Source organism: Zerene cesonia, chromosome 19 (genome assembly GCF_012273895.1).
Source record: "Zerene cesonia ecotype Mississippi chromosome 19, Zerene_cesonia_1.1, whole genome shotgun sequence".
Taxonomy (NCBI): domain Eukaryota; kingdom Metazoa; phylum Arthropoda; class Insecta; order Lepidoptera; family Pieridae; genus Zerene; species Zerene cesonia.
This window is the reverse complement of record NC_052120.1, coordinates 2,481,446-2,507,658: the sequence shown is the minus strand read 5'-3', so window position 1 is coordinate 2,507,658 and position 26,213 is coordinate 2,481,446. Positions and strand designations below refer to the sequence as shown.

Below are 26,213 nucleotides of genomic sequence, written 5' to 3'. Positions count from 1 at the left end.
GATTCGAAATTCAAATGTAATATTTTTTTATAATTAAGTGTAACAGTATTTATGGCCAGACTAAGTATATATATATGTGTGTGTGTGTGTGTGTAATTAGTTATGAAGTAAGTCATTTCTCTGATCAAAAACTCGTACTACAATCTTGAATGGTTACCTATTTTTACTTTAAATAAACTTAAGTATACAGTGAGAAAAATAATCAAAATGTGGGACTTCTTAGTGATTCGTTTTTCCATGAACATTCCGAATTGCTTTGCATTATCTTGTAAGTTGTGGTTCTGTTATATCATCGTAAAGCAATGTAATTAAAACGTTATTTGCCACGCAAAAGACGCTTTAGTCCACATGAAAATGTCATTAGAAGCCTAGATCTATGCCGAGGTCTGAGAACTCTTAATCACCTCATCATTAGAACAAAGGTCGTTTCCGATACTCGTTTATTTCAAATACTTAACTTGGAAACTTTATCAAACATCAAACATATTTTCTGTTATGAACTTCCTCATATTAATGTGTCGTTCAATCCATTTATTATAGTTATCACGTTATTTTAATAGCGCGCTGAAGAGGACGAGATTAAATGTAAACTGGCGTTCTTCCTTCACATTCCCTTCCCTCCATGGGACATCTTCAGGCTTTTCCCTTGGTCCGACGAGGTGCTGCAAGGCATATTAGGTAAAAGAAAACATAATTCACATTAATGTAATCAATAACTGAAAAGATCCATTAAAATTTAACTTTAATGTTTGAGCTCGCTTAGAGATTGAAAAAGATTGTTATTTGAAAGAATAGTCATACTTTTCACATAGTAATAAAGCATAGCTTGTTACGTTAGCACAAAATAAGTCACGTTACCAACTTTTATGATTGAATTTAAATAAAACCGCCATTCTCTTTCTAGGTTGTGACATGGTCGGTTTCCACATAACTGACTACTGCTTGAACTTCATAGATTGTTGTCAAAGAAACCTAGGTTGTCGTGTAGACCGTAAGAATCTCCTAGTTGAACTGGGCGGGCGTACAATTTGCGTTCGACCTCTGCCAATTGGCGTTCCCTTCGACAGATTTGTCACTTTAGCCCAAAACGCTAAGCCAGTACTGTCAACGAGTCAAAAGGTCATCCTAGGAGTCGATAGACTGGACTATACAAAAGGTTTAGTACACAGATTAAAAGCGTTTGAAAGGCTTCTAGAGAAACACCCAGAACACATAGAAAAAGTCGTGTTGCTACAAATTTCTGTACCATCCAGAACTGATGTCAAGGAATACCAGGATTTGAAAGAAGAGATGGACCAGTTAGTGGGCAGGATTAATGGCAGGTTCACGACTCCTAACTGGTCACCCATTAGGTAAGTAACAACTTCGCCACTTTTCTAATATTTTCTGGTTTGAATATTTTCCCACGTAAATTGACATTTTATAAATCCTGAGTCTACAAAACACGTAAATTATTACCATCACCATTCAAATAAGATGGAACGTCGTGAGCCTATGCATTTCCGTCAAATACGAGTTATCATTATATTTATGTTTTCAGGTATATTTACGGATGCGTAGGGCAAGAGGAACTTGCAGCCTTTTACAGAGATGCAGCTATAGCCCTTGTGACTCCCCTCCGAGATGGCATGAACCTCGTAGCTAAAGAGTTCGTCGCGTGCCAAATTAACAACCCTCCAGGAGTTCTTATCCTGTCTCCATTTGCTGGAGCTGGGGAGATGATGCACGAGGCTCTGATCTGCAATCCTTATGAATTGGATGATGCAGCTGAGGTCATTCATAGGTAAGGCAATGGTATTTATGTAAAACAAAGTAAGAAATGAAAATTCCTCAAGTACCAAGAGTTTCATAAACGTAACATATGTAAATGTTAACTTTTTAAATAGATTTTTCAATTTCCAAAGACTAAATTCATTGAATTTCTTCTTCCCTTTCCTTCAAAGCATATTCCTTGTTGCAAAAATTTCTTGTAGTATTTATAATAAAACTGTGGTCTTGTTACGCAGAGCGCTCATAATGCCGGAAGACGAGCGCACGGTGCGCATGAACCACCTGCGGCGACGCGAGCAGCTCAACGACGTGGACAGCTGGATGAAGGCGTTCCTCAAGGCGATGGACTCGCTCGAGGAGGAAGCCGACGACATCGGCGCCACCTCCATGCAGCCCGTCACTATTGATGACTTCGACGAGTACCTGTCCAAGTTAGTGTCGCATTTCTAACCATTCAGATTATAGATATATACAGGTTTGTGCCGCCTTTTGAATTGGTCATTATTTACACTGATGACGAATATAGTTTGAACGCCATTCCAACGGCTTACCACCCCATCTACAAATAACAAAACAAAGCTACACATAAAATTTACATATTGACATTATCATTTCTCTTCGAGGAATTTTGCAGTTCCCCACTACTATCTACTATGTTCCAGATACATCGGCTACACACAAAAGCTGGCTCTGCTCCTGGACTACGACGGCACCCTGGCGCCGATAGCGCCGCACCCCGACCTGGCGACGCTGCCCCTAGAGACCAAGCACACGCTGCAGCGGCTATCCAATATGTCCGACGTGTACATCGCCATCATATCCGGCCGCAACGTCAACAACGTGAAAGAGATGGTGAGTGCTGTCTCGCTCCCGTATTTTTAAGAGGAGGTGGGCTAGAGTGAGACAAATAATCAGTCAAATACACAATTTTCTTACAACAACATGAAACATAATTGTGTGTATAATAAATTTAAATATTGGAAACCCCAAAACTGTAACATTATCTTTAGCAACACAGAAGAGCACACAACAAACACAGAAATTCAAAATTGTCCCTTATAATCTGGTTATGATGATGAAAATTTTATACCATGAAAGCAATTAAGGAAAGCTTTTCAAAATGCTACACAACACCAGTAAAATCTAGAAGCATTCAGATTTATCCGGTTGAAACCAGTTCGACCCTTTGCAACCAAAATTATCATCAAAATAACGTAATAAATGATGGTTATTCGGATCATTTAACCCTTGACTTATTGCAAAAACGTGTCATTGAAGTTTATTAAGATTAATTACGAATAATAGTAATTAATCACGCAACTCTGTTTATCGCGTTATTTTAATTAATCCACTTATTCGTGTAAATAAACGATATGGAGTTTTAGAAATAATCCGTGATTCAAATTACTCTAGAAATATTTTAGGTTATCAAGAAATTTACGACAAAGGTTTGCATATTTTTACACGAGTAAAGATATTGTTACATAAAGAATAATAATAACATCTCCATATAGACTTTGCTCTGAAGTATTTTATTTGCTTAAGAGACATTTAACGAATCCAAAATATTTATTCGACTTCCAACAAACTTATTATTTTGCAGTACGCACTTTGCTCAAAGTTGCGTAAGTTCGTCTACAAATCGTTAAAGATATTAGCGAGTTTATATAAACAATAACAATACGATAACCACCTATCAATGAACTCGTAAAATTTATCAGTAAATATTTTTCTGACCCTGTCCTCATGTACCTAACATCTAGACGTATATAGCATTAGTTAGGATACATAAAAATTTTAAACAATTTGTCTTAATATTGATACCAAGGTATGAACGTCATACCATTGAAATTCTAATATTATATTTTTAAAAAAGTAATTGTCTGTAGTTGAGACGGTGGTCAGACCGATGTCAGAAGTTTAAAAACAATTTAACTATTCAAAAACACTAATTAATAAAGCTCACGTTTATAGAGGTTTTGCGTTTGGTCGAGAAATTGATAGATACTGTTTAAAAAGTCCAAGCCTATTTAAAAATATAGTTGGATTTATATAATACACATGATATGTGGAGCTCTAAAGTATTGAATAAGCAATTAATAAACCTACTTGAAGACGACAATTTCTTTGTTACACAATTTAAACCATTCCATTAAACAGACAATACTTCAGTATATATTCTAGATATATTTTTCAAATTATGAACACTAGGATATTGTTTATATTAATTTTATAGGTCTATAAATACAGATATGTTTTCATTCATCAGTTGCTATCTCCGAGATTATATTATTATAAGATGGCGTTCGCAACAACAATCCTTTATCTTTGAACTTTGACCAATGAAGCGACTATCAGCGAATTAAAATATTATTATTGTCGAATACGGTCAATATGCCGATTGGCGGTGAAAACGGGTCACGGTATCTGTGTATCTTGCGTAATTACAATTAGGCAAATGATTTAATGACACCTAAAGTTTATTGTTTCTCTATTGGCTATGCTCTTTTGTGCTCAAGGTACTTATATTGTCTATGCTACCGACTTGATTTAGTTTTCTAGAAATAAGAATATTTTTGAAGGGTAGTTAATATGTTGGACGTTTTGACAATGGCAGTATTCGATAGGAATTTACTTATTGATACAGGTGTTCGAATATAATTTATTCGACAGGTATTGTATATACAGATTCATCGAATATAAAATAAGACTAAAATACAATAAGTGCACTATCCATCGTATTGTATTATATAGGGAAGAACTATTTTTGTGACAGTTAAAGCATTTCATACTAGCAGTAGAAAATAATAATAATTTGTAGTAGTAAGAATTTTCTTAATATTGGATTCAATCACTTGATTTTCCTCTATACCATATTGGTCTAGACATGTGAAAAATGAATTATATTGTGAACAAACAGTATTGACACACATTACAAATAATTTCTACTTCCAGGTGGGTATAGAAGGCATTACGTACGCGGGGAACCACGGTCTGGAGATCTTACATCCAGATGGTAGCAAGTTTGTGCATCCCATGCCGATGGAACTGCAGGACAAAGTTGTAGAACTACTTAAGTCCCTGCAAGAACAGGTAAGAATTTATAGTACAACAATGTTTCTTATGAAATCACATCTGCATTCTATTTTCAATTTGCTTGCTATTTGCATTTCTATGTCGCAATTTGCTCGTCACTTAAATATACAATTCATTAAGATATTTGTAAGATAGCAGGATATTACAAAAATAGGTGTTTACTTTTAAATTCGGCTCAATAGACCACTAAAATGATCGATCTTTTTTTTTATTATTTCATGACAAAGCAATTCTTTACTCTCACAATTTTTTATTGGTAATACGACTATAAAATTATATTGACTAATAAAACCATAAAAATGTAAATTTTTAGTCTACACTATACTCACAATATTGGAACGGTTATATCCCTTATTAATTTTAAACATTTTAAAATCACCTATCACTTACTTTCTTTATCTTCTTATCAAGGCGGTAAAAATAGCGTATAAATTGTGAAATAATTCGTCATTACCACGACAGGTGTGCAGAGACGGCGCGTGGGTGGAGAACAAGGGCGCGCTACTGACGTTCCACTTCCGCGAGACGCCGATGGCGAAGCGCGGCGCGCTGGCCGACACCGCGCGCCGCCTCATCACCGCCGCCGGCTTCACGCCCGCGCCCGCGCACTGCGCCATCGAGGCGCGCCCGCCCGTGCAGTGGAACAAGGGTCCGTGTCGCACGCACATACGCACGCACACACTCACGCACATACACGTACGCACGTACACGTACACACACACACACACACACGCATGCATATACACGCACGCACGCATGTACACACACTTCACGTTACATACACAACACAGCCACAAAACAAACAAACATTATTAAACGTATGAGCGTAAATACACTTTAAAAAATATTATAAAAACACAATACAAATTACAATGTCAATAATTTTACCTAAGGATCCGTGGGTTATGTCGGAATCCCACTAACTGAAACTAGTGTTCTGTCGAGCTGCTTTAGTGAAGGGCCCACAGAAGCTAATTTGGATTTCTCCGAGACCTCAGCATTATAACATGATCTACTAAATTAGTATTAGTAATACTAATACACTATAATAATTGTTAATTTTTTTAGGTCGTGCATCAATTTACATTCTAAGAACAGCATTCGGTTTGGACTGGAGCGAAAGAATAAGAATCATATACGCTGGTGATGATAACACCGATGAAGACGCCATGTTGGTAAGTTGCAGAAACTTTCACAAGTTCTCTTTAAATTATTTATATCTCATGATAAATACAACATACATTTCCAGCACTATATTTGAGCATTTATTATATGAAATGAATTAATTAATATTATTGTTGCCTGTGAATATATCCGTCAACTTTTTACACAAATTTATATTAAATTAAAGCTATACATAATTTACTTATTTAATTGATAAGTTACTGGAAGACTATTTGTGATAGATCAATCGCTACTCACTGATTTTAAACATGAAAAATGAAATTGAACACATAAAGCTCCTTGAAAATATGAACACATCATTATATCAATTACCTCACCACAGGCGCTCAAAGGTATGGCAGCTACATTCCGCATAGCGTCCTCTAACATCATCAAAACATCAGCCGAGCGTCGTCTATCCTCCACCGACTCCGTACTAGCTATGCTCAAATGGGTCGAGAGACACTTCTCCAGGCGCAAACCTAGAGCCAACTCCCTGACCTATAAAAGTGCTAGAATAGCTCGGGACACGATACAAATGCACGTTTCCTACCAACTCCCCGCTAGATCCCCTAAGAATACCCCCCCTCGTACTCCCGATAAATTCTCCGATAAGTCGAACTCTAGCGGTTCTGAATCGAGTTAAATTAAATTATAATCTATGTGTCGAGTTATGTACCCAAATGTCTTTGATAAACATTTTATTGTGCATCTTTGTGTAATGGTTGGTGTATGAACCACGTATTATGTATTGGGGTAATTGCGAAACTTCCAGAACCTTTAAAACTTTATAAAATCATTTATTATAATTATATTCTTATAATATATTACCATACATTTACATTCGCAACTACCCTAAAGCAATAGAACAAAATTTTGAATTAATTCAAGTTATTTAAGCATAGATGTAATAAATTAACTCTTTTTTCCAAGTTCATCCAGTATAAACAAAATATCTTATTCTATTTAAAAATTACTGAACAACATATTTATTCGACTATTTAAGTTCTGATGTATTCCACATTGGGCATTACGTTACTCGTAAGTAATATTAGTCCTATTTATGTGATAAAGTAGTGATAATTAGTAGCTTTAAATGAAGGAAACTTCATTGCAACATGACAACCTTAGTCATAAACCTTGTAGAAACAAATATTCGGTTAATTTTGCCCATATCAAAATCAACATATTGTACATAATAACTTTTGACATCTTTCTATTGAAATTTGTAACTTTTATAGAGGGCGCTTTGACGCGCTGGATTTTTTTTCTAAAAAACTTCGTCACTTCTATTGTCTGCAAGACAGTTTAGTTCCTATAATGCTATACGATATACCAATACTCTTTTGATGAACATTATACAAATGTATTTGATAATCATATATCTCACGCAATTTAATCGTGTATGCACAAAGTTCTTGCAAATATTTATGTAATACTCCAAGCGACTTACAATTGCGTTTGTATGAGTGTTTTTAATAACTAGTCTTGATGTATGTAGTGTAGACTTTGTATCTCGGTATCCATAACTTATGTATTTTTATTTTTAGATACAATTTATGTTTTGTATGTTAGAAATAAAATTATGCAACAGACGGAAAATATGTTTTTTATTAATAAATATGTACAAAAGTGTTCTTAATATAAGTATGATGGTCCTATTAAAACCATGAAATGTGGACAAGATTGGACGAAATGATAAATATTATCAAAAATATAATAAATAGAAAAAATACTGAAAGACCTAATAAATAATTAATTGGAATGTGCTGTAGGTATTTCCTTCTTTTTTGCGAGCATTTTACATTTCGTATTATATTAAATGCAAAGGTTTTTATAATTTAATTCTTTTAAGAGAGTATGGCCATAAGTAAAGCACTATTTTCAATGTATTTAATAGAAAATTAATAAAATGCTAAATAACAGTAATGACCATTTCCGCTAAACATACTTGAAATTAACTCATTGTATAAGTCACACTTTAAAACCTCTGCAGTGTGAAATGCAAAATTGAGCTGTTTCTTTTTTTTTCAACAGGGCATAATGGTATGGTAATGTATTATACTCATCAATTTTGTTTTAATTTACTTAAAAAAATGGAATAGAGAAATTTAACTGTACTAAAAAATAGAATCTTTGCACTAAGATTCTTTTCTATTGACCATGTTTCTATGTAAAGTTGCCATAAATCGAAAAATAATGAATTATCGATAAAATTATATAATGGAAGGAGTATATTCAATTTGGATTCGAACAGACATTAAAACAGTGATATATTTAGATAATTGTTATTTAACAACATCTCTTATTTTCATTCTGCCTTTACTAGAAAGTAAAGGCAGAATGTAAAGGTGCATAGGAATAGTCGACCAATTTACCATAAAAAATCCATAAAATTATAGTAAATTGCTGTCCATAGATAGGTCAATTTTTAATTCGCCAAATCGTTTCCATACTTGCATTCATTGATTAATAATTCTAGAATCCGCGATGACATTAAAACATCCCACTATGTACGTGTCATAAATTCATTTATATAAGTTAAACATTAACTTAAATTACATTGGATAATATTTATTCACAATTAACCTACAAGTCTTTATCACAATTAAACTGTTTGTGCGTCTAAGCAGTGTGAGATACGACTAGCCACGACAATATAAAGTAGAACAAACATATAGGATACACGGCAAGACCCTTTTTGCCCTCCGGCTGACTGTCTCCAAGGAATTTTGTGGCCGCTGCAACAATAAGAAAACACAAATTAACCATTCCCACATACTTGGAACTAATATCTTCTAAATTAATTTTGTCTGTCTTGTCTGCCTTCACGCCTAAACCATTGAACCATTGTGGATGTTTTGAGTACAGATAGATATAGTTAGAGAACTGCAAAAGGACATAGGATAATTTTTGTAACCAGTAACTCTGAGAGAAAGACCCTGAATTGTCTATTTTCACTTCTGATCGCGCGGCAGAAGCCGGAAGCGGAATGCAAGTTTCTTATAATGTAGTGTAATAAATGATGTAATATAATTAGTTATCTTAGTTATTATATAGTAGTAATAGTATAAAGGCGAGAACATGTTTTTCTATCACACATGATTTTAATGAATTTAAGTATACACATATTTAAGTAACTTCTAGTTTTCTTGAAAACAGACCTTGAAAGGGCTGAAAGAGGAAATTCGTATGGGAAATAACTATCGCACAAAACGAGAAAATTAACAGCTTCATTTAATTTCGCCAACTACAGGATAGTATATATTATCATAAATTACACAGAAACTTACCTAAAGTCGCCCACATGAATCCCATCATAGATATGACGAATCGCAGGAAAAACAGGAACGTGTTTTGTGTAGTGAATAATATTATCCTACACACCACCAGGGCTAGAGCTACGGGCAGTAGGCAGTAACCCAGAACACATACTGATTGGAAGAATGACCTGAAATTGCATATTGTTGTTTGTTTATTATTCAATCTCATAGTAAATTTTTATGCACGTTTTTACAAGCATAAATGGTAATTTTTTAAACTACCACTCGTGTGAAAGATCTCTTCTACTGGGAAGAAACAGCAAGAAACTCGATCGAAAACACCATTAGACGGATCTCTCAAATTTTCAGTATAATATAGTACTTTTACAATATAGTATCAAAATTAAATAAATATTGTCTTAATGTTTAAAAAAAAACATTAAAAAGTTATAATTATTGAATCTCACATATTCCCGCCAAGAAGTTTGGAATTCAATGTAACAATGGCTGCTCCTATCCACACAAGCACAAACACTTCAGCAAACTCTGGACCTCCATCGCCATTCTTGGTGTCTGGATCTGAAGAACCCTGAAGGATTGTCGCCATGAAGGTGCACAGCAATAAAGGACCCCAAAGATCCCCTAAAAATTAGCAACAACAACAATTAACCTCGAGAAAAAATAAACTAAGTAGATTTCTAAGTACTCCTTTAGAAGCTTAATTTATTCTCATAAATTTTATAATTAGTCACCTATAATAATATGACAATGGAATTTCAGTTCTTATCAAGATTTATTAAACAATATTTCTTTAATAGTTTCAAATACCGACAGATAAACAGTATATGCACTAACCTACTAGCCAGTAGCCACCCTATATGATATCTAATTTCCTGTAACATCCATCGTAGCATATAGTAGTATACAGTTATATATAACAACTGTTGACATATTACACTAATGATATTAAGTTTCTATAAAGTCCAATGAAAAATTTCAAAACAATACCAAAATATTATTGAAATAAATTATCAAACTACTTACATTCTTTTAACAAACTTGTTTTCTCTCTAGGTAAAAGGACATGATAAAATTTATTTCCCACAGCTCTTAAATCTCTTAGCTGAAAATCAAAAGTATGAATATTACAAAATTGACGATATATCATTATGAATTGCTTCATTGTACTCTTGTCATCATAAAATTTTTATATCAATCATAAATTGAAAATCTAAGTAGGTAGGTCTGGGTATAAGTAGTCAGCAATGTTTTATATCAAAAAGTGATAAATGTCCTGGCAGAACAATGAACACACAATCTAATGAGTTTACATACTTATATAGAAAAATGATTTTGTATATATTAGTAAGCTTGATAGAAATATCCAAAATGATAAAATCTTAATTCAAGTAGTAGTAGTAAGTAGTACTCTACTATGACTCTATCAATATATCTATAACTGTATTAAGGACTGTGGAATCTACTCACAAATGTTTCTTTAATTGGCTCATCAAGGGTATTAAACTCCATACTGTCACCAGAGGGGACCCCTCGGTTGGGTATATTCATTTCTCCTTCCACCACCCCCACATCCCCTGCAGGGTACATCTGAAAATAATTCCTCTTTACCTTGAGTAAGTTTAATAGGATCATTTACATGGGATTTTTATTTTTTCATTTCTTAGTGATGACTCACTTTGAATTATTTTTAATATATTTAGTTTTAACAGATTTTATAATATATGAAAAATTGAGTAGCATATTACTTGTTAGGAATATTATTTTCAGTATCAATCATGTTTCAATATTTGTATTTGTACGTAGAAGTAGATAAAAGAAACGAATAATCAATTGAAATATACTCACATCGTACTTAGAATCAAAAGTAGTCATTGTTGATTATTCCGAAATCTTATAAATATTGATAAAAAGCTAAATAATGACGAAAGTTCAATATTTACAATTGTAAATATTCCAACGCATCAAACGAGACACGAAATGTGAAATTATTATCAAAAATCATTCCCATTTCCCATTTTCAATCTTCGTTCCTCATTGATTACAATTTACAACAAATGTGAAATGACACAACTACAAATTTTCTGTGTTGCAACTCAATAAAATAAAAATTCGCAGATTAGTGTAAATAAATTAAATAAATTATTGTAATTAATATTTAAAATAAAAAACAAAAAAACTATTATTGCTGAACTTTAGAAGTTTTATTTTATTTTTTGGTAAATGTTTTTTTTACATTTGCGAAAAGATAATTCACAATTGTATGTATTATATTTAAATATTCTTATATATCAAAATTGTTTAGTATTCGCATTTTGCAGAAGCAATACTTATTGTGAATTTTCATGGGTGGTGGTGATCGCTTACCATCAGGCGAACTAACAGCTCAGTCATCCACTATGAAATTGTAAAAAATTCCCTTTTTATAATTTTAAATATAATTGGAATCCCTTTGAAGAGGCTGTAATACAGGAAACGTCAATTTTCTACTGAGATTTGATATTTTTATTTTGTGCCTGTTGTTAAAAACCAGTAAAAGTAGTATACCTGCTGGATGCTACTGTAACTAGTAATGAAGTACTAGGTACTACATATTACTTACTCTGTGAGTATTATTTGTTCTGATATCTGTGGTTACGAGTTGTCAAAGTCAAACAGATATTAACGATTTTATTATTGTTTGCTAAATTTTGTTCGATTATCGATACTCGATATTTTTTATTACAGAACAAAGAAGACAAAACGTGGAGACTGGAGTTGATATAGAATATAATGACCATTTTACGCCATGAAAGTTACTATTAAAAGTAAGTGCAAGGGCATATTATTAAATACTGATAATTCAAGAAGGTTTTCCAGGAAAAGTCGGATTTTGTTTGCCCCATCAAATTTATGAATGTATATAAACCCGAACTCCATAGGCTGGACTGGTGTTGCGACTTGGCGTTGGATAGCAAACGACGACAATTGCGGCATCTGTCGCATGCCCTTCGATAGCTGTTGCCCGGACTGCAAGTTGCCCGGTGACGACTGTCCACTAGTGTGGGGAGCCTGCTCCCATTGCTTCCACATCCACTGCATTGTTAAGTGGTTGCATTCTCAGCCTCAACAGCAGTGTCCTATGTGCAGGCAGGATTGGAAGTTCAATAATAAGTAAAGGTGAGTCAATAACTAATAAGTGTTCTGATAATAGGACATGAATAGGATAATTCATTCATTAGATTGTCAGCTCCATGTACACTAAGTTGAAAAGAATTGTCACATTCTATACACAATGGGTCAGCCTTTTTATATATCACCACATATTATGTGAGTAAAAATTTTATTGTTTTAAGTGCAATAAATGTACAAAAATAAATACAGTATAGCTCAAATAGAGACAATATTTTTTTTTAGCCATGATGATGAATACATTTTATCTTATTGTTAATATTACAGTATTCTTCAATATTCTTAATTTTTTACCAATATATTTCATTCCAGTCATCGTTTGTTTGTCATGTTTGACAGGAAACTTACTAAAATAAATCTGATAAATGTTTGAATTCTCTGTTTTAATAATAACGCTGACTAAAATAACATCTACTAAAATTAAATAATGTACATAAATGTTTCATACAAATTTACCTAAATAAAAATGTATTTGATGAATATTTGCTTTTGGTGATCATTGAACATTGTTTACTCATTTGTTCAATCAATGTAAAGACAGTACTCATGATGACTCTAATGTATTGTGTAACATTGAATGTAGGTATATATGTTTTGTAACATAATTACAGAAAAAGAAACTAGTACAATTTGTTGTTGTACTTAAAAATTTTCTTATTTATGCGCATACAAAATATGATTTTTTTTAAACTCAAACTCAAACTTCATTCATCTAGACTTCCTATAGAACCACTTTTGCATCGTCATATTACACAGTTAACATTTACCCCCGGTTCATAAGGCAGATTCTATAGAGAAGAGCCAGCAAGAAACTTTTTACTTGCTCTTTTATAATAATATCAATTTTACATTTTAATTCTACATTATATGTAACATGTACATAATAATGATGCCAGAGAACTGTCCTGTGGTACTTAAGTGACAACATTCCATGGATTGTCATCTTCCATATATATTATTTAATATTTATTATTCCATAAATTTGTTATTTAGGAACAAAAAAATAGCAAATCTCAAATTAATTTTTAGTACTTAAAAAATTGTACAACCTACAAATATTTAATTTTTTTTTCAATGTGTTCATGATTTGCAACACGTTTGAAAAGCTTTTAACTGAAGATTTGTAAATAACTGATATTCTAAATCTTACTTATATTTAAATATTTTTTTTTTGTAATATTTATCATTGGGTCATTTGCTTCAAGCTTCTTTACTTAAAGATAACATTAATAAAAGGTGGTACTTAGAAGGGTAACCTTTGAAATAACGATATTATAAGGATGAACTTTATTTTAATAGAAAATGTACCAACATTACTTTTATAAAATTGATAAAATTTTCGCAAGTATCGCCAACACGTCCGTTTAATAATCATAAACGTAATTAAAAGCAATTAGCCCACATCATTAAGTACATCCACAATACCGTCTCCTAAATAGCAGCTGTTACGTTTACCGAGTTTGAAACAATAGGCCACTAAGTGCTTTCGTAGTGCCCGCACCAGCCATGCAATATGCCGTGACCGATCGACCGACCGGTAGTATTGCATTCGTTTTTATTGTGAAGAATACGTCGGCAAGACGGTGCTTCCAGTCGTACGCCGCGTTATTTTTTTTTTTACTTTATTAAGTTCCCTTAAATAAATGACAATAGTAGTTTTCAATTATCCCCTAGTGTCGTATGGTGGTCGCACGCTAAGCGATCTGCGAGCGTCGAGTGGCCGACAAGTTCCAAGGCGTTTTTATCGCAGTCAGTTTTAGAGCGCGAGCGGGAACGGCCGCGTCGCTGCAATCTCTGATCTCGCGTGTGTCGTGACTAACGTGATGCTAGTGTAATCGCGCTCATTATACTATAGTGTTTTTTTATTATAGTATTGTCCGAGTGACGTCTCGCTTAAGCATGCTGATGGTACAGACAAACGCCCAACCCATGAAAACAACAAAAATAAAAGGACCGCCACCTGTACCTCCGCGGCCCAGTCAAAGCATGGTCGCAGAAGCGCTTGCGAAGACGAGAAAAGCAGTTGCCGATTCGAAGGCCAATTTAACTAAGACTAGAACCTTTACTAAGCATGAAAACCACCAGGTTTCATCGAAAGCGAAAACTTTAGATCGAAACAGTACTACTAAACCTTCTGTGTCGCCTAGACAAAACGGTCTAGCACGCGTCAAGTCTTTTATTAAAGATGTGATCAGTGATCGAAGCTCTTCATCCGATGAGAGAAAGTCTAGCGGGCAGAATTCTAGAAGGAGCTCCAGTGATAGTAGCTCTGTTAATTCGCCCTCTTCTACTAAGAAGTCGAACGAATCCCTAAATTCTAGAGCTGTAAAAACTTGTAAACAAATATTAGTTCGGTCACTTTCAACTTCAAATAAATTAGACCAGGATGCTAAGTGCAAAGTTTCGAAATCATCTAGTTTCGCGGAAAAAACATTTCCTTTACGTAAAGCCCCACCGCCGCCTGTATCGCCTAAACCTAAAATTAAACCAATGAGACCGTCACCTATAACTAATTCTTTAAAAGCAAATAAACCAAAAATTGAACCGGAAGTCAGTCCGTATTCGCTACCCTTAGATGCAGAACCCACTGTTCCCAGAAGTCCGGTTCCCGAAGCACCATACGCTACTGTAGAAGAAATTAATCATAACGACACTAGAATAGATAATAAAACGCAAAATATGATAAACGATGACAACTCGCAAAATAAACAAATCGAGAACGATAATTCGAAAGGGGACGTGAACGTAAACAACAATAATTCCCTCGAAAGAAAAACTTCTCGAGTAACGGAGATGCTGATTTCTGAGATTCTCGCCAGTAGAAATAATAATAAAGACGAAGCGAACACCGTTATAGATAAAGGCAAGGATTCCACGAATTTAACTAACGACTGCGGCTCGCCCGAAATGGGAATGATGAAGGACATGAATAATCACGAAATGCTGATTTATGAGCTGCAAACTATGCGTTCGCAATCCAATCTGCCTGAAGTGTTGGATAATGATAATGAGAAGAATGGGAATTGCGATTCGGATTCGGAGGAACCGAATTACGCGGTGTCGTCCGTAACAAGCGGGAATACGGATGACGGATATGATCAAGCATATGCTTATATCGTTGATGATGATCTCAAATCTAGGTGAGCAAAATAATAATTATTACAAATTGGAAATAAAATTAATCCGGATGTCGATTTATTCCAATATCGTGTTAGATATGGTATCATTGGAACAAATTTAATCTGAATGTTCACAGTTAAAATAGCGTCTTGTTATTGTTATATAAAAATAAAGTACACCTTCTTTCTATTTCATAAATACGCTTCTAATCGGTTTACTAGTACGAGGATAAAAGTATATTTTATAATATTCTAATCTAGGTATGCGAACAAAACTGAGACCTTGTAAGTTAGTAACAGGTAGCGCTTATTTAACATGTAATCGGACTCGTAAGGTATAATACAACAAATTAATGGGGTATTAAAAGTTGAATTGGCAAAAACTTGACACGCGATCAATGCTGCAACTATAACGTAATTAGTTTCTAGCATAACACAAGAGGTATGTGTAAAGCAAACTAAACATTTGATCCAATTTGGGGTTTGCGATAATCGACACATAATAATTAGAGCATGCAATAACTCCAAGAGCCAGACATATTTGCATATTTTCTTTTCTGAAAATTATTGGGGTTAAATTTTACTATCCGATCAATTTTTTTTTAAATCACCACACCACACACCACACAGTTAATTAAGTCTAAAATTAAAAGAGAAATACATAAGCTATATATTTGTGTACCTTTCCATATTCTTTCTTTCTCCATTTTAGAGGCATTGTGAAAAATCGTCAGCCAGAAAAATGGGAAATCTTTGAATGAAAATTACCTATTCTTATCCCGTCTTTACAGAGGTGGGCTGGCAATGCTTATCATATACAATGCTTTGCTCAAACATCAAAAACCAAGATTTCAGCATTACAATCTTCAAAGAGTAAAAATAATTAACAAAGGGCCAAAAAATATATTATCCTTATATATTTATTCTTAGTACACAAAAGCATCTATCCATATTCAAGGGTTTGCCTAGCGCAGCTGCGGAGAATTTTTTGCACCTGTATTTTAAATTATAATTTAAAAGCAAGTATCTTAACCTGTTAACATAATCAGATTGGTTACCTGCAAAACCACCTGCCAGTTTAGGATAATGAACGCGTGCCTACATAAATAGTTTGAATAATATTGGGCACAATTGATAGTATGAAAATGGTAAAATACACACGTATAACGCCTTTTCACTTATTCACCAATGTTCTCTTATTGCCACGTGGTTCGGTCTTAATGAGCTTTTAATATTATCGTCAAAATATTTTAATTATTCCATTAAACTATGCCCCTTTACAATAACGTCTAAATATATGATTAGCAAAATATGGAAATTTCCATTTTCAGTCAGAAATACCAGTAATTTTATTTTTTATTTTTAATAAAAAATAAAATTACTGGTATTTCTGCTTTAAAAAAAAATGATTTGTCAGTGTAGCAGTTATAAATTATTATACATACGGTTAAAAATTATTTCTTCTATAGATTAAAATAGATATACGCGGAATTGGTTGTAAAAAATTCCTACGATGCATAATTAATCTCGGAATGATTGCCATGATTATTATAGTATTTATATAATAGACACACGACGCGGAACTTTTTATATGATTCAATTACAGTAATAAAATATATACGTAAAATAAATGTTCCAACTGAATTTTCTTTCTTCCAGAGTACATATACGCATTGAAATTATTTAATCCTGGCGAACATTATCATGATAATAATATAAACTGATGAGATTATTGAATTGTCACCGATCCTTGATAAATGTAGGTAAAACGTTTGATCTGAATCCGTCAAAAATGTTAACAGTATATAGTACAAACATACAGGTGAAGCTAATTTAAGGTATATAAAGTACTAGCTGCGCCCCGTGGTTTCACCCGTGTAAGTCCGTACCCCATAGAAATATCGGGTTAAAATGTTACCTATATATTCCATGTCCAGCCGTCTACATACCAAATTTCATTGCAATCGATTCAGTAGTTTTTGCGTGAGAGAGCAACAAACACACACATCCTTACAAACTTTCGCATTTATAATATTAGTAGGATTACCTACATTTAAATATTATTCTATTTAAATCCGTTAGCTTTACCTTTACTTCGTTTAACCGTCCTAAGTGAGTCAACTCTCTGACCGCATCATTTACATACATTTTATGTTTACATAGAATAAACCGGTCAGTTTAGGATATGTATGACATAGGTCACATGCCACTGCATGCGTGAAACGAACAAACGTACTCAATAGCCTAGAAATGCGCATTTATACGGAATCGCTTTATGTAAATTGTATTGCCGGTTGTTTTGTATTTAAATTCTGTTTAGATTGTTCCTATGGTTGCCGGGAGTCTTGCGTAGATTACCGCGGTCTTAACTACGTCGCTTGGATATAAATAACTCCTCAATCTTATTATGATTTTGACGTTGAAGAAAACGGCGGTGTGTGTACGTTAGGTAAGGTGATTTGCAAACGTTAGATGTAGATATTTGCTAGTTAACATATTCTGTTCAAGTGTTAGGTACAATATGAATTTACTGAAAAAACTAAATTGTGTCTCTTTCTTTTATGCGAATACTGAATGAAGTTCACAGCAAATTTCGAGTTTATGTAGAGATTATTACTTAACTAAATTTTAACAGCGTTTTCATTGTTTCTGGTTGTTGCTACGTTTTGAAAGACCTTAGAAACTTGTAAGTTAATTGAAATATTTAATGTTTAATGTTAATAAAGGACCACTTATTTGTTCAGTACAAATGTAAAATACTAAGAAAATACTTAACACGTTTTTCCGTTTTGATATCTTTAAGTCAACCTTCTCTGCACTTTTAGCTTAATTCATTAAATAAGTCGAATGAAAGAAAAATACTTAAATATAATTCCAAACTAACTCTTAACATATGGTATAAGGACATACTTGGATCATATAATTAATGCATCAAGCACCATATATTATCCGTTTAAATGGAAAAGACATCTGCTTAAATTACGTAAAGGTCGACGGTTGACGTATTTATGTATCTGTGTGTAGGTAAACTATTCTCTACCATTAATGAAAGATATATCACTGATTTAATATAACACGAGATTAGTAAAAGTGAAAAGTGAAACAATAAAAAAAAAAAAAGGAACATCTTCTTTGGGCCTAATATCAATCATACGTTATATATATGATTCGTCATTTTTATTTGTTAGCGACATGGTACTAGCTTTATTAATACATTACAAATAATAATAAAAGTATGTCCAGCAATGAAATGTTGTAATTACCATCATGGTAAAACGTAAAGGATTTGACAAAAATCGTGGTTTATAGTATTTTCTTGTGTTTGGTTTCACGCGAGTATTATACATTTAGAAATTAAAAACTTTTCAACGGATTTCTAATCGTGGTTTATTTTCTTTTTTTGTGTAACGTGTTGCTTATTTACTTTAAGAACTTTTTTATTTAATCTTAGGAAAAAAGTATTTATTAAATAGCTAAAATAAGTGTTTGAATGTCACACTTACACATACTATATTCAACTGGGCTTCTTTAAAAAGCGCTTTTGAATCGAAATTGCTGAATCGGAAGCAGTTTGTACAGGGAATAGTTGATACAATTTAGTGTATAAAAACATATAATTTTTTTGTCTCACAAATCGTTTCAGTTCAGTTCAGTTCCATATTCCCATAGTCCAACAATCGAAACGAATAAACACCCGCCGATGACTCCATATAACGTTGGTCTTCATTTCAGACTACGGAAACAGTTCAAAGCGATAAGCACGATGTCGCTGCAAGGGTTGCCGCCCTTACCGAAGAGTCTGAGCGGCTTCGCCGATGGAGAACCCATGCAGGAGCCTTCGCCGACCAGCGACGAGACCCCACCCACTGATCTCGATGGACAACTCGTCTATTTGAAGAAGGAAATGGTGAGTTAGGTGCAAATAGCTGTTGGTTAGTTTTCTATAGTCTTGTTAGCACAAGAAAATGTCGTTTGATAACATTAGTAAAATGATAAAGAGCAGCCCGCCCGTAAACTAGTTAATCGGATTTCCCAAATTCGAAAATTTGTTTTATTGCTAATTGGATTCTGTCCTACACATTAATTTGTAATAAGGAATATCAAAATTAGACATTTTGATTAAAAAAACGGAGGCCCGTTTCCATTTCCTCACCAGTCCCAGTCCATTCCTTCTTTCCAGTCGTTAATCCTTTCCTTTTCCCTTACCCTATAAAAGCAGGCAGCGTATTCGCAGAGGTACTTACTACCTTTGCGAATGTTTATGGGTTAATTCAACTAATACGAATTGTATATATAACTATTATTAAAAAACAAAACAATGGCCCAGTACACTAAGTTAATAAGAAGTGTATTACAATCAGGGAATAAAATAAATAGTTAGTGAATTTTTTATTTTTAGTTTTGAAGTTTTGTATTGAATTTTTAGCATTGAAATGCTTTATATATTTTCATTTAGTTAATTATAGAAGTATTCTACAATTAGTAAATTATAGAACAGTCCAATACGTTGGCAATACCCATGATCATAGCATTGATACTAGCATTTCGTCCTGGATTCGCCCGAAGTACATAATATATAGTCTATAGCTCTCAGGGATCACATACATATCCTACGGTGAAAGAATTTTTGAGATCAGTCAAGTAGTTAATGAGATTAGCGTGTTCACACAACTCCGCAGTTCCACTATCGTTACATACAAAGTCTTTCTCTGTCTGTTCCAATGTATGCTTAAATCTTTAAAACTACGCAACAGATTTTGATCGGATTTTTTTTTCATAGATAGAGTGATGTCAGAGGAGAGCTTATATGTAAAATAACATCTATTTAATGGGCAAAAGTTAGTTGTAATATAAGTGAGGAAAGACACGAATGTTTATCCGCATAGCACGTGGCAGTTCAGTTAGCCGACACCCAACGGTATCAGCTTCTCGCAATGATTTGCTGGAATCACTTACTATTATCTGTATATATTGCATAGAATAAATGACAAAAAAGATCCCGCTAACTCCCACTGGCGGTAATCTTAATACGTGTATCGGTCTATCTTTATGTCGATACGTAAACAAATATGAATAAAATAACGGTGATAGTTGATTACATTTTTCAAAAACGAAGTTTAGTACGTAATATAATTTAAAATAGCTAATTTGCGCAAGCCACCTGCCATACACTTTTCCTTTTTTCATAATTTTAAATGCTAACTGGATATTTTTTGTATTTGCGAATACGGTATTCGTCTGTATAAAACGTAACAATGATCGTTTGTCCAGAAATTAGGTAAGTTCAAGTTTTGTCCCTAATAAGGTAGCTCCCAATGTTTTCATAACGTGAGCTGCGTAAATCAACGAATCTTTTAACAACAGTATATTATGATGTAAGAAGTTCTAAAAAGCCGCGACTTTATGTCAACGATTAAGATAATATCGTAATAAAACAACGCAACGAACCATCCGGTTGTAGATGTTCAGCGAAGCCGCGCGAAACCAGGGCATCTAACTCTTTCATTAACATATTAAAAGCATATACATATACATGTTACTTTGTTTATCCGCATGGCACGTGCTAGAACTTCTGTATATCGGCACTCCTTCGTCTGTCCAAGCCTAGGTCCATTTTGAATACTATATAAGACTACATTAGGTCAGAAGTTCATAAACAATGTAACGAAAAAGTGACCCTATGCTCGTGTGTATAAAGTGTTATTTAAATTAGATTGACCGACTTACGAAATAAAACATATTTCTCACTACTTATCTGTTACACCAAAATATTTTCACATTGCCTTATAGTTTTCACAATCCACAATGATTTCGCAACGGACGCGGAACTTTTCTAATTTAATTTAATATAAATAATGCAACTGCAGTTAAAGAAACAGATGGTGGGTTTAATAGCGTTGCTATCTCAGGATTGCCGGTGTATGCTCGTTTTAGGGAAGCCATTAACTGATTTATGACTTAATTTGTCGACGCGTAGTTTTCATGATTCTGTTGGGCAATTTGTATCGGATACGTTACTTACACATAAAACTGCTCGTACTGAGATCTTTTGGTACAAACCACCGATGGAGTCTGTGTGTTTGGATAAAAGTGTATTTCCTTTAACCCCTATCAATGCAATAAATACAGCTGACACTTCTAAATTGAGTTCTGTTCGAGATTTCTTCCCATATCTACCGAGATAGGTATCAAAATAGGATTATCCTCTATTCCATTTCCATATAAATTGTTCATGGATCCACATTCTTAGCTGTGATACGTGTCCTATCTTCCTGGAAGCGCACAATGCGAGATTAGTCAGCGATTAAATACAATAGGTATCTACATCCACGAAACACGTCTTCCATAATTACTTGTCATCACGCACTTGTGGGAAAATATTTTGCAAAAGAATAACAATTGCATACTTGCTAAATGTTTAATTGTGTAGACCTATTTCTTTTTATATACATTATATTTAACGGTGGCGTTTGGAATTTATATATTACCAGCTGCGTCCCGCGGTTTCACCCGCGTAAGTGCGTATCCCGTAGGAATATCGGGATACAAAGTTGCCTATGTGTAATTCCAGTTGTCCAGCTATCTACGTACCAAATTTCATTGCAATTGGTTATGTAGTTTTTGCGTTAAAGAGCAACAAACACACACATCCTTACAAACTTTCGCATTTATAATATGTTTTATGTTCCGCAAAATATTTATATACAATATTTAGATAGATAACTTAAATAACATTATTACATTATTCATTTAGTCGAAAGATAAGCGTAGTCATTACAATTTAACAGCTAAATTCGATTAACCGGCTTCATAATATTAAAATTATACTTATAATAGGTATTAAGTAATATAAGATGGCTTATACATAATATCTGTACGTATAATATTGCAGTAATTGGATTAGAAATAAGTATGGGGTTAAGTGCATAGAAATAAGAAATTGCGTATAATCCTATAGTGCATGTAGAATACAAGATATAATACGTCACTCAACGAGATAACTCGACTTAGATATTTGGGAACTTTTTATTTAAATAGTAAACGCTCGGTCCGCCTGCGAAGATTACTTTTTTTTTTTTTTTACAATCGTAACTAATCGGAGACTAATCCAATGAACCGAATCATTAAACCGTTCTGACGTTCTTGATATAAGAGAAGTAAGTGTATACCAACAACACTAGTCCCAAAGTATTAGCATATGTTTATTAATTTGTTTTAATAACTATATTTAAAACGTGATAAGAAATGTTTTGGCGAAAACTAAGAGCTAGCCCAGGATCTCGTGTTATTCCATATTTAATAGGTACCTTTGGCATTTAAAAGGATAAAAATTAGCTCGATATTTATGTATCAACATAAAAATTTATTCATAGGACTTTGGCATCCGCACCTTGCGCTTAGAACATCATTGGTAATGGTGATAATTATGGTTACAGTTAGTGTGGAGTCAGCAAAAACTATTTTTTGCACCAACGGAAATATCTTTATGGTTTGTTGTTTCCACTTTGATATTATATCAGATGTGGTTCATAAGAAATATGTACATACATTCTCTTTAGAAAAACGATAAAATCTTTCTATAATATAATGTAAATTATCTGTGTAGTCTATCTCTCTATTATGGGTAGTTTGAATTTTTGGTTATAACTTAGAAGGGTGTGTTTTCAAAACCGGATACTCTAATGCCTCTCGTAGGGCTCTGTAGGTATCGGTTATAGACATGTATATTATCTGCTAATATTTTAAATGCGAAACTTTGCGAAATCTAATTGAGACCCTCCGCCTTTTCTTGAAGTCGGTTGAAAATGAAAATGTGTGAAATACAGCAAGATAGTTATATCCGCGGGTGAAACCGCATGACAAAGCTAGTAGGCAATAAAAATTCTTACTTCAATCGCAGTTTAGGCTCAGATATAATGTTAGGTCTGTAAACTGCGATTGTGTCATTCCGATAGTGTATAATAGAACAGGTTTGTAGCCTTGAAGACCTTGTAATAAATTCGCATCCTACTCTCTACGTTCGTTTTCATAATAATAACAGGTGGTTTAGCGTAAACAAAGACTTAGGCCCGGGCTTTAATGCTATTGTACAACGTTATAAGCGTGATAAATATAAATTGGTATGTTTCATTATAGCTTATCTTGTTCGTTTTCTAACATGCAGACTTTACTAGCAAAACGAGAGATCTTGGACGGATACTACAGCGTATTTCTATAACCTTAAGATTGCTAAAGATGTATTGGAAAATATATGTAATAAGAATAAAATGCTACAGAACGTGTTTTTCATATTGCTAGTTAATTGCGTGCCCTTTCAAGAGTTATCGAGTCCTCTAAGAACGATAAAAACTTGCCAGATCACATGAATGGTCTCATAGATATATACCCCATAAATACAAGACCACGCATTAAATTAGACTTTCAAATAACCATATCGGGGGTCCGTGTTCTCTAATCTATACTATGTAGTACGAGCATGTTACGAAACTCGAGTCATAATGTCTGAATCCGAAATGGTAAAGATACTGCTTTCTATGTAACCTCCTTCGTATAGTCTTCCCACGCAATTGTCTAACGGTAAACGCGGTGTTACGTGAAAGGGACAAGTGTTTGACTTTCTTTGTTCTTGCTCAAATGCGACCTGTTGTTTGTCCTTTTTGGGTAACGGATGTTGTTTTCAAAATGCATCATTGCATAATAATGTATACTCGCTATCTTGGGTAATTTTTCAATAAAAATATTCGACTCCGGTATTGAATGTATAAGCCTTTACAGCTAAAAAACGAAATAGTTTCAAATACTTGTTAAGGTCAACGTTTTTTATGATGTATACAATTCAGCTTTAGTGGCATTGTGAGTCATAGAAGCCCAACTCATATCGTAGTGGTACAGACAAGAATGATAATAATTGCAAAATGTTTCCTGAATATTTCTTTACATCAATAATGAGATACAAATCATGTGCAATGATCGATACGTAAGTAACGAACACAAATATTTCTCCGTCGGTAACAAGTTGCAAAACAACAAAAGTGAAATTTAAAAATGCCGTTGGCTCAAATTAAGCTCACGATATCTATACAACAAGCAATTTTAGTGTGTCTTTACGAAGCTGACATAAACTGAAAAGGTTTAAATTGCACAGAGATAAGGTGCTATCGCTTGGCAGGAGAAACCAGGTTACCTATTTCAGATGCTTGTCGTTTTGGCAGCGTCATCGCATGTTTTGCAGATGTGGACTGCATAGGTCATTTGTATTTAGCTCTTCCTTAATGTAAAATGATACACGGATCATTCGTTATGTCCTACTCATATTATAAATGCGAAAGTTTGTAAGGATGTGTGTGCTTTTTGATTTTTCACGCAAAAACTACTGAACCGATTGCAATGAAATTTTGTACGTAGACAGCCGGACAACTGGAATAACATATAGGTAACTTTTTATCCCGATATTCCTACGCTATATGGACTTACGCGGGTGAAACCGTGGGGCGCAGCTAGTTGTTTCATCATGTTAAGAATCTTTTGTTAAGTTCTCGCTTTAGTTTAAACAACTTGTTGTCGGCTTGGCATGACACAATGTTTCCGCATCTCCAAAGATGGAAGATAAATAGCATAATTGTATTAATAATTGCTAGGCCGTGTTAACTTTATGCTTACTTATTATACTTTGTAGATTTTGAATATACAACATACACTCTATACCCATTTACTTTCTTACTTGATTTATTTTCAGACGTTTCTCAATAATTGAACGGTCTCCTTAATCAGAGATTAAATATGACTTATATTTAGTCAAAATATTTTCGTGTTAATGACTTTAGTACAAAATATTCCTAGTCATTGAAATCCAATCGTCACGTATGCTGAGTGTGAGCAGAAAGTAAGAGCATTTGCGGTAATCTTTAATTGATCTGATTACAACTGTTTTTGCGTGTTCATTAATTCTTAATTCTTACCATTAAGATATTCTTTTAATCTCATTAAAGGCTTCGCCAGTTGTAATGCTAAGTTATACTGATATATATTTATTTAACACAAGTATATAGGTCAGCGGGACACGTGTTGTACTCACGTTTTTGTTGTTTGTAATTATTAGTTAGTTATATTAACATCGGAAGAGACTAGTTGCCCACAACACAGGGGATCCTAGTGTGGGAACTAGTGTATCTTTATAAAGTGCCAACTATTCATATACTATTTCTTTTCATTGTATTTGATTGTATTGTTTAAATATGGAAATAAATAAATCATTTCATTTCAATTAAGTTTTCCGTTATCTACATATACTTCGGTGCAAATGCTTGGATATACAAATAATGATGTCCCACTATTTGGTCGGACCAGAGCAGAGGGCGACTATTTCGTATTGTTGAATGGCCAGTCTACGTAACATGTGACAGAATGATGCAGTGGCTCACAATGAATGTGGGGCGGGGTGTATATTCTATTAACCCGCATTGTCTTAATGTCACCCGAACGCATCCGTGTTGGCACCCACATGGTCGGGGTATTCTTGGAGATAACTCGAACAAATTAGTTTTAACTGTATTGGCCTGCAGTTTTTTGTTGGAGGAAGTAAGCAGTTGTCTGTTATATTATACATTATTAT

General features: G+C 33.7%; 3 protein-coding genes across 4 annotated transcripts in view; 2 read left to right on the top strand and 1 right to left on the bottom strand.

Annotated features, from left to right (window-relative positions):
• The window catches only part of LOC119834731 (alpha,alpha-trehalose-phosphate synthase [UDP-forming]), a 15,772-nt gene extending 8,923 nt beyond the window's left edge, over nt 1-6,849 (top strand). Inside the window, exons 4-12 of the mRNA XM_038359204.1 lie at nt 561-678; nt 905-1,352; nt 1,541-1,783; nt 2,007-2,201; nt 2,433-2,622; nt 4,726-4,863; nt 5,329-5,515; nt 5,935-6,041; nt 6,374-6,849. Coding sequence (XP_038215132.1) covers nt 561-678; nt 905-1,352; nt 1,541-1,783; nt 2,007-2,201; nt 2,433-2,622; nt 4,726-4,863; nt 5,329-5,515; nt 5,935-6,041; nt 6,374-6,676 — 1,929 coding nt within the window. The 3' untranslated portion in view covers nt 6,677-6,849. The remainder of the gene's footprint in view (nt 1-560; nt 679-904; nt 1,353-1,540; nt 1,784-2,006; nt 2,202-2,432; nt 2,623-4,725; nt 4,864-5,328; nt 5,516-5,934; nt 6,042-6,373) is intronic.
• A 776-nt stretch (nt 6,850-7,625) lies between these two features.
• Nucleotides 7,626-11,389, bottom strand: LOC119834732 (protein YIPF6). The gene is made up of 6 exons (XM_038359205.1): nt 11,160-11,389; nt 10,782-10,901; nt 10,338-10,416; nt 9,761-9,935; nt 9,324-9,481; nt 7,626-8,771 (listed from the first exon to the last, which is right to left on the bottom strand). Exons 1-6 carry the CDS (start codon nt 11,184-11,186, stop codon nt 8,656-8,658), a joined length of 675 nt encoding a protein of 224 aa, XP_038215133.1. The 5' UTR covers nt 11,187-11,389; the 3' UTR covers nt 7,626-8,655.
• A 565-nt stretch (nt 11,390-11,954) lies between these two features.
• LOC119834726 (anaphase-promoting complex subunit 11-like) overlaps nt 11,955-26,213 on the top strand; it is a 37,664-nt gene continuing 23,405 nt past the window's right edge. Inside the window, exons 1-3 of one of the 2 annotated variants that reach the window (XM_038359197.1) lie at nt 11,955-12,118; nt 12,233-12,470; nt 19,334-19,415. In XM_038359197.1, coding sequence (XP_038215125.1) covers nt 12,100-12,118; nt 12,233-12,468 — 255 coding nt within the window. In that variant the 5' untranslated portion in view covers nt 11,955-12,099 and the 3' untranslated portion in view covers nt 12,469-12,470; nt 19,334-19,415. Of the gene's footprint in view, nt 12,119-12,232; nt 12,471-13,985; nt 15,623-19,333; nt 19,509-26,213 lie in introns of those variants that run through there. The other variant, XM_038359196.1, reaches the window with a different exon arrangement.

Bases quoted from the DNA above. Each gene is read 5' to 3' on its own strand.
- LOC119834732 (XM_038359205.1), bottom strand. From the start codon at position 11,186: ATGACTACTTTTGATTCTAAGTACGAT. The intron at 10,902-11,159 runs GTGAGTATATTT...AATTATTTTCAG, and splicing joins CTTTTGATTCTAAGTACGAT to ATGTACCCTGCAGGGGATGT. The intron at 9,482-9,760 runs GTGAGATTCAAT...ATGCAATTTCAG, and splicing joins AAACTTCTTGGCGGGAATAT to GTCATTCTTCCAATCAGTAT.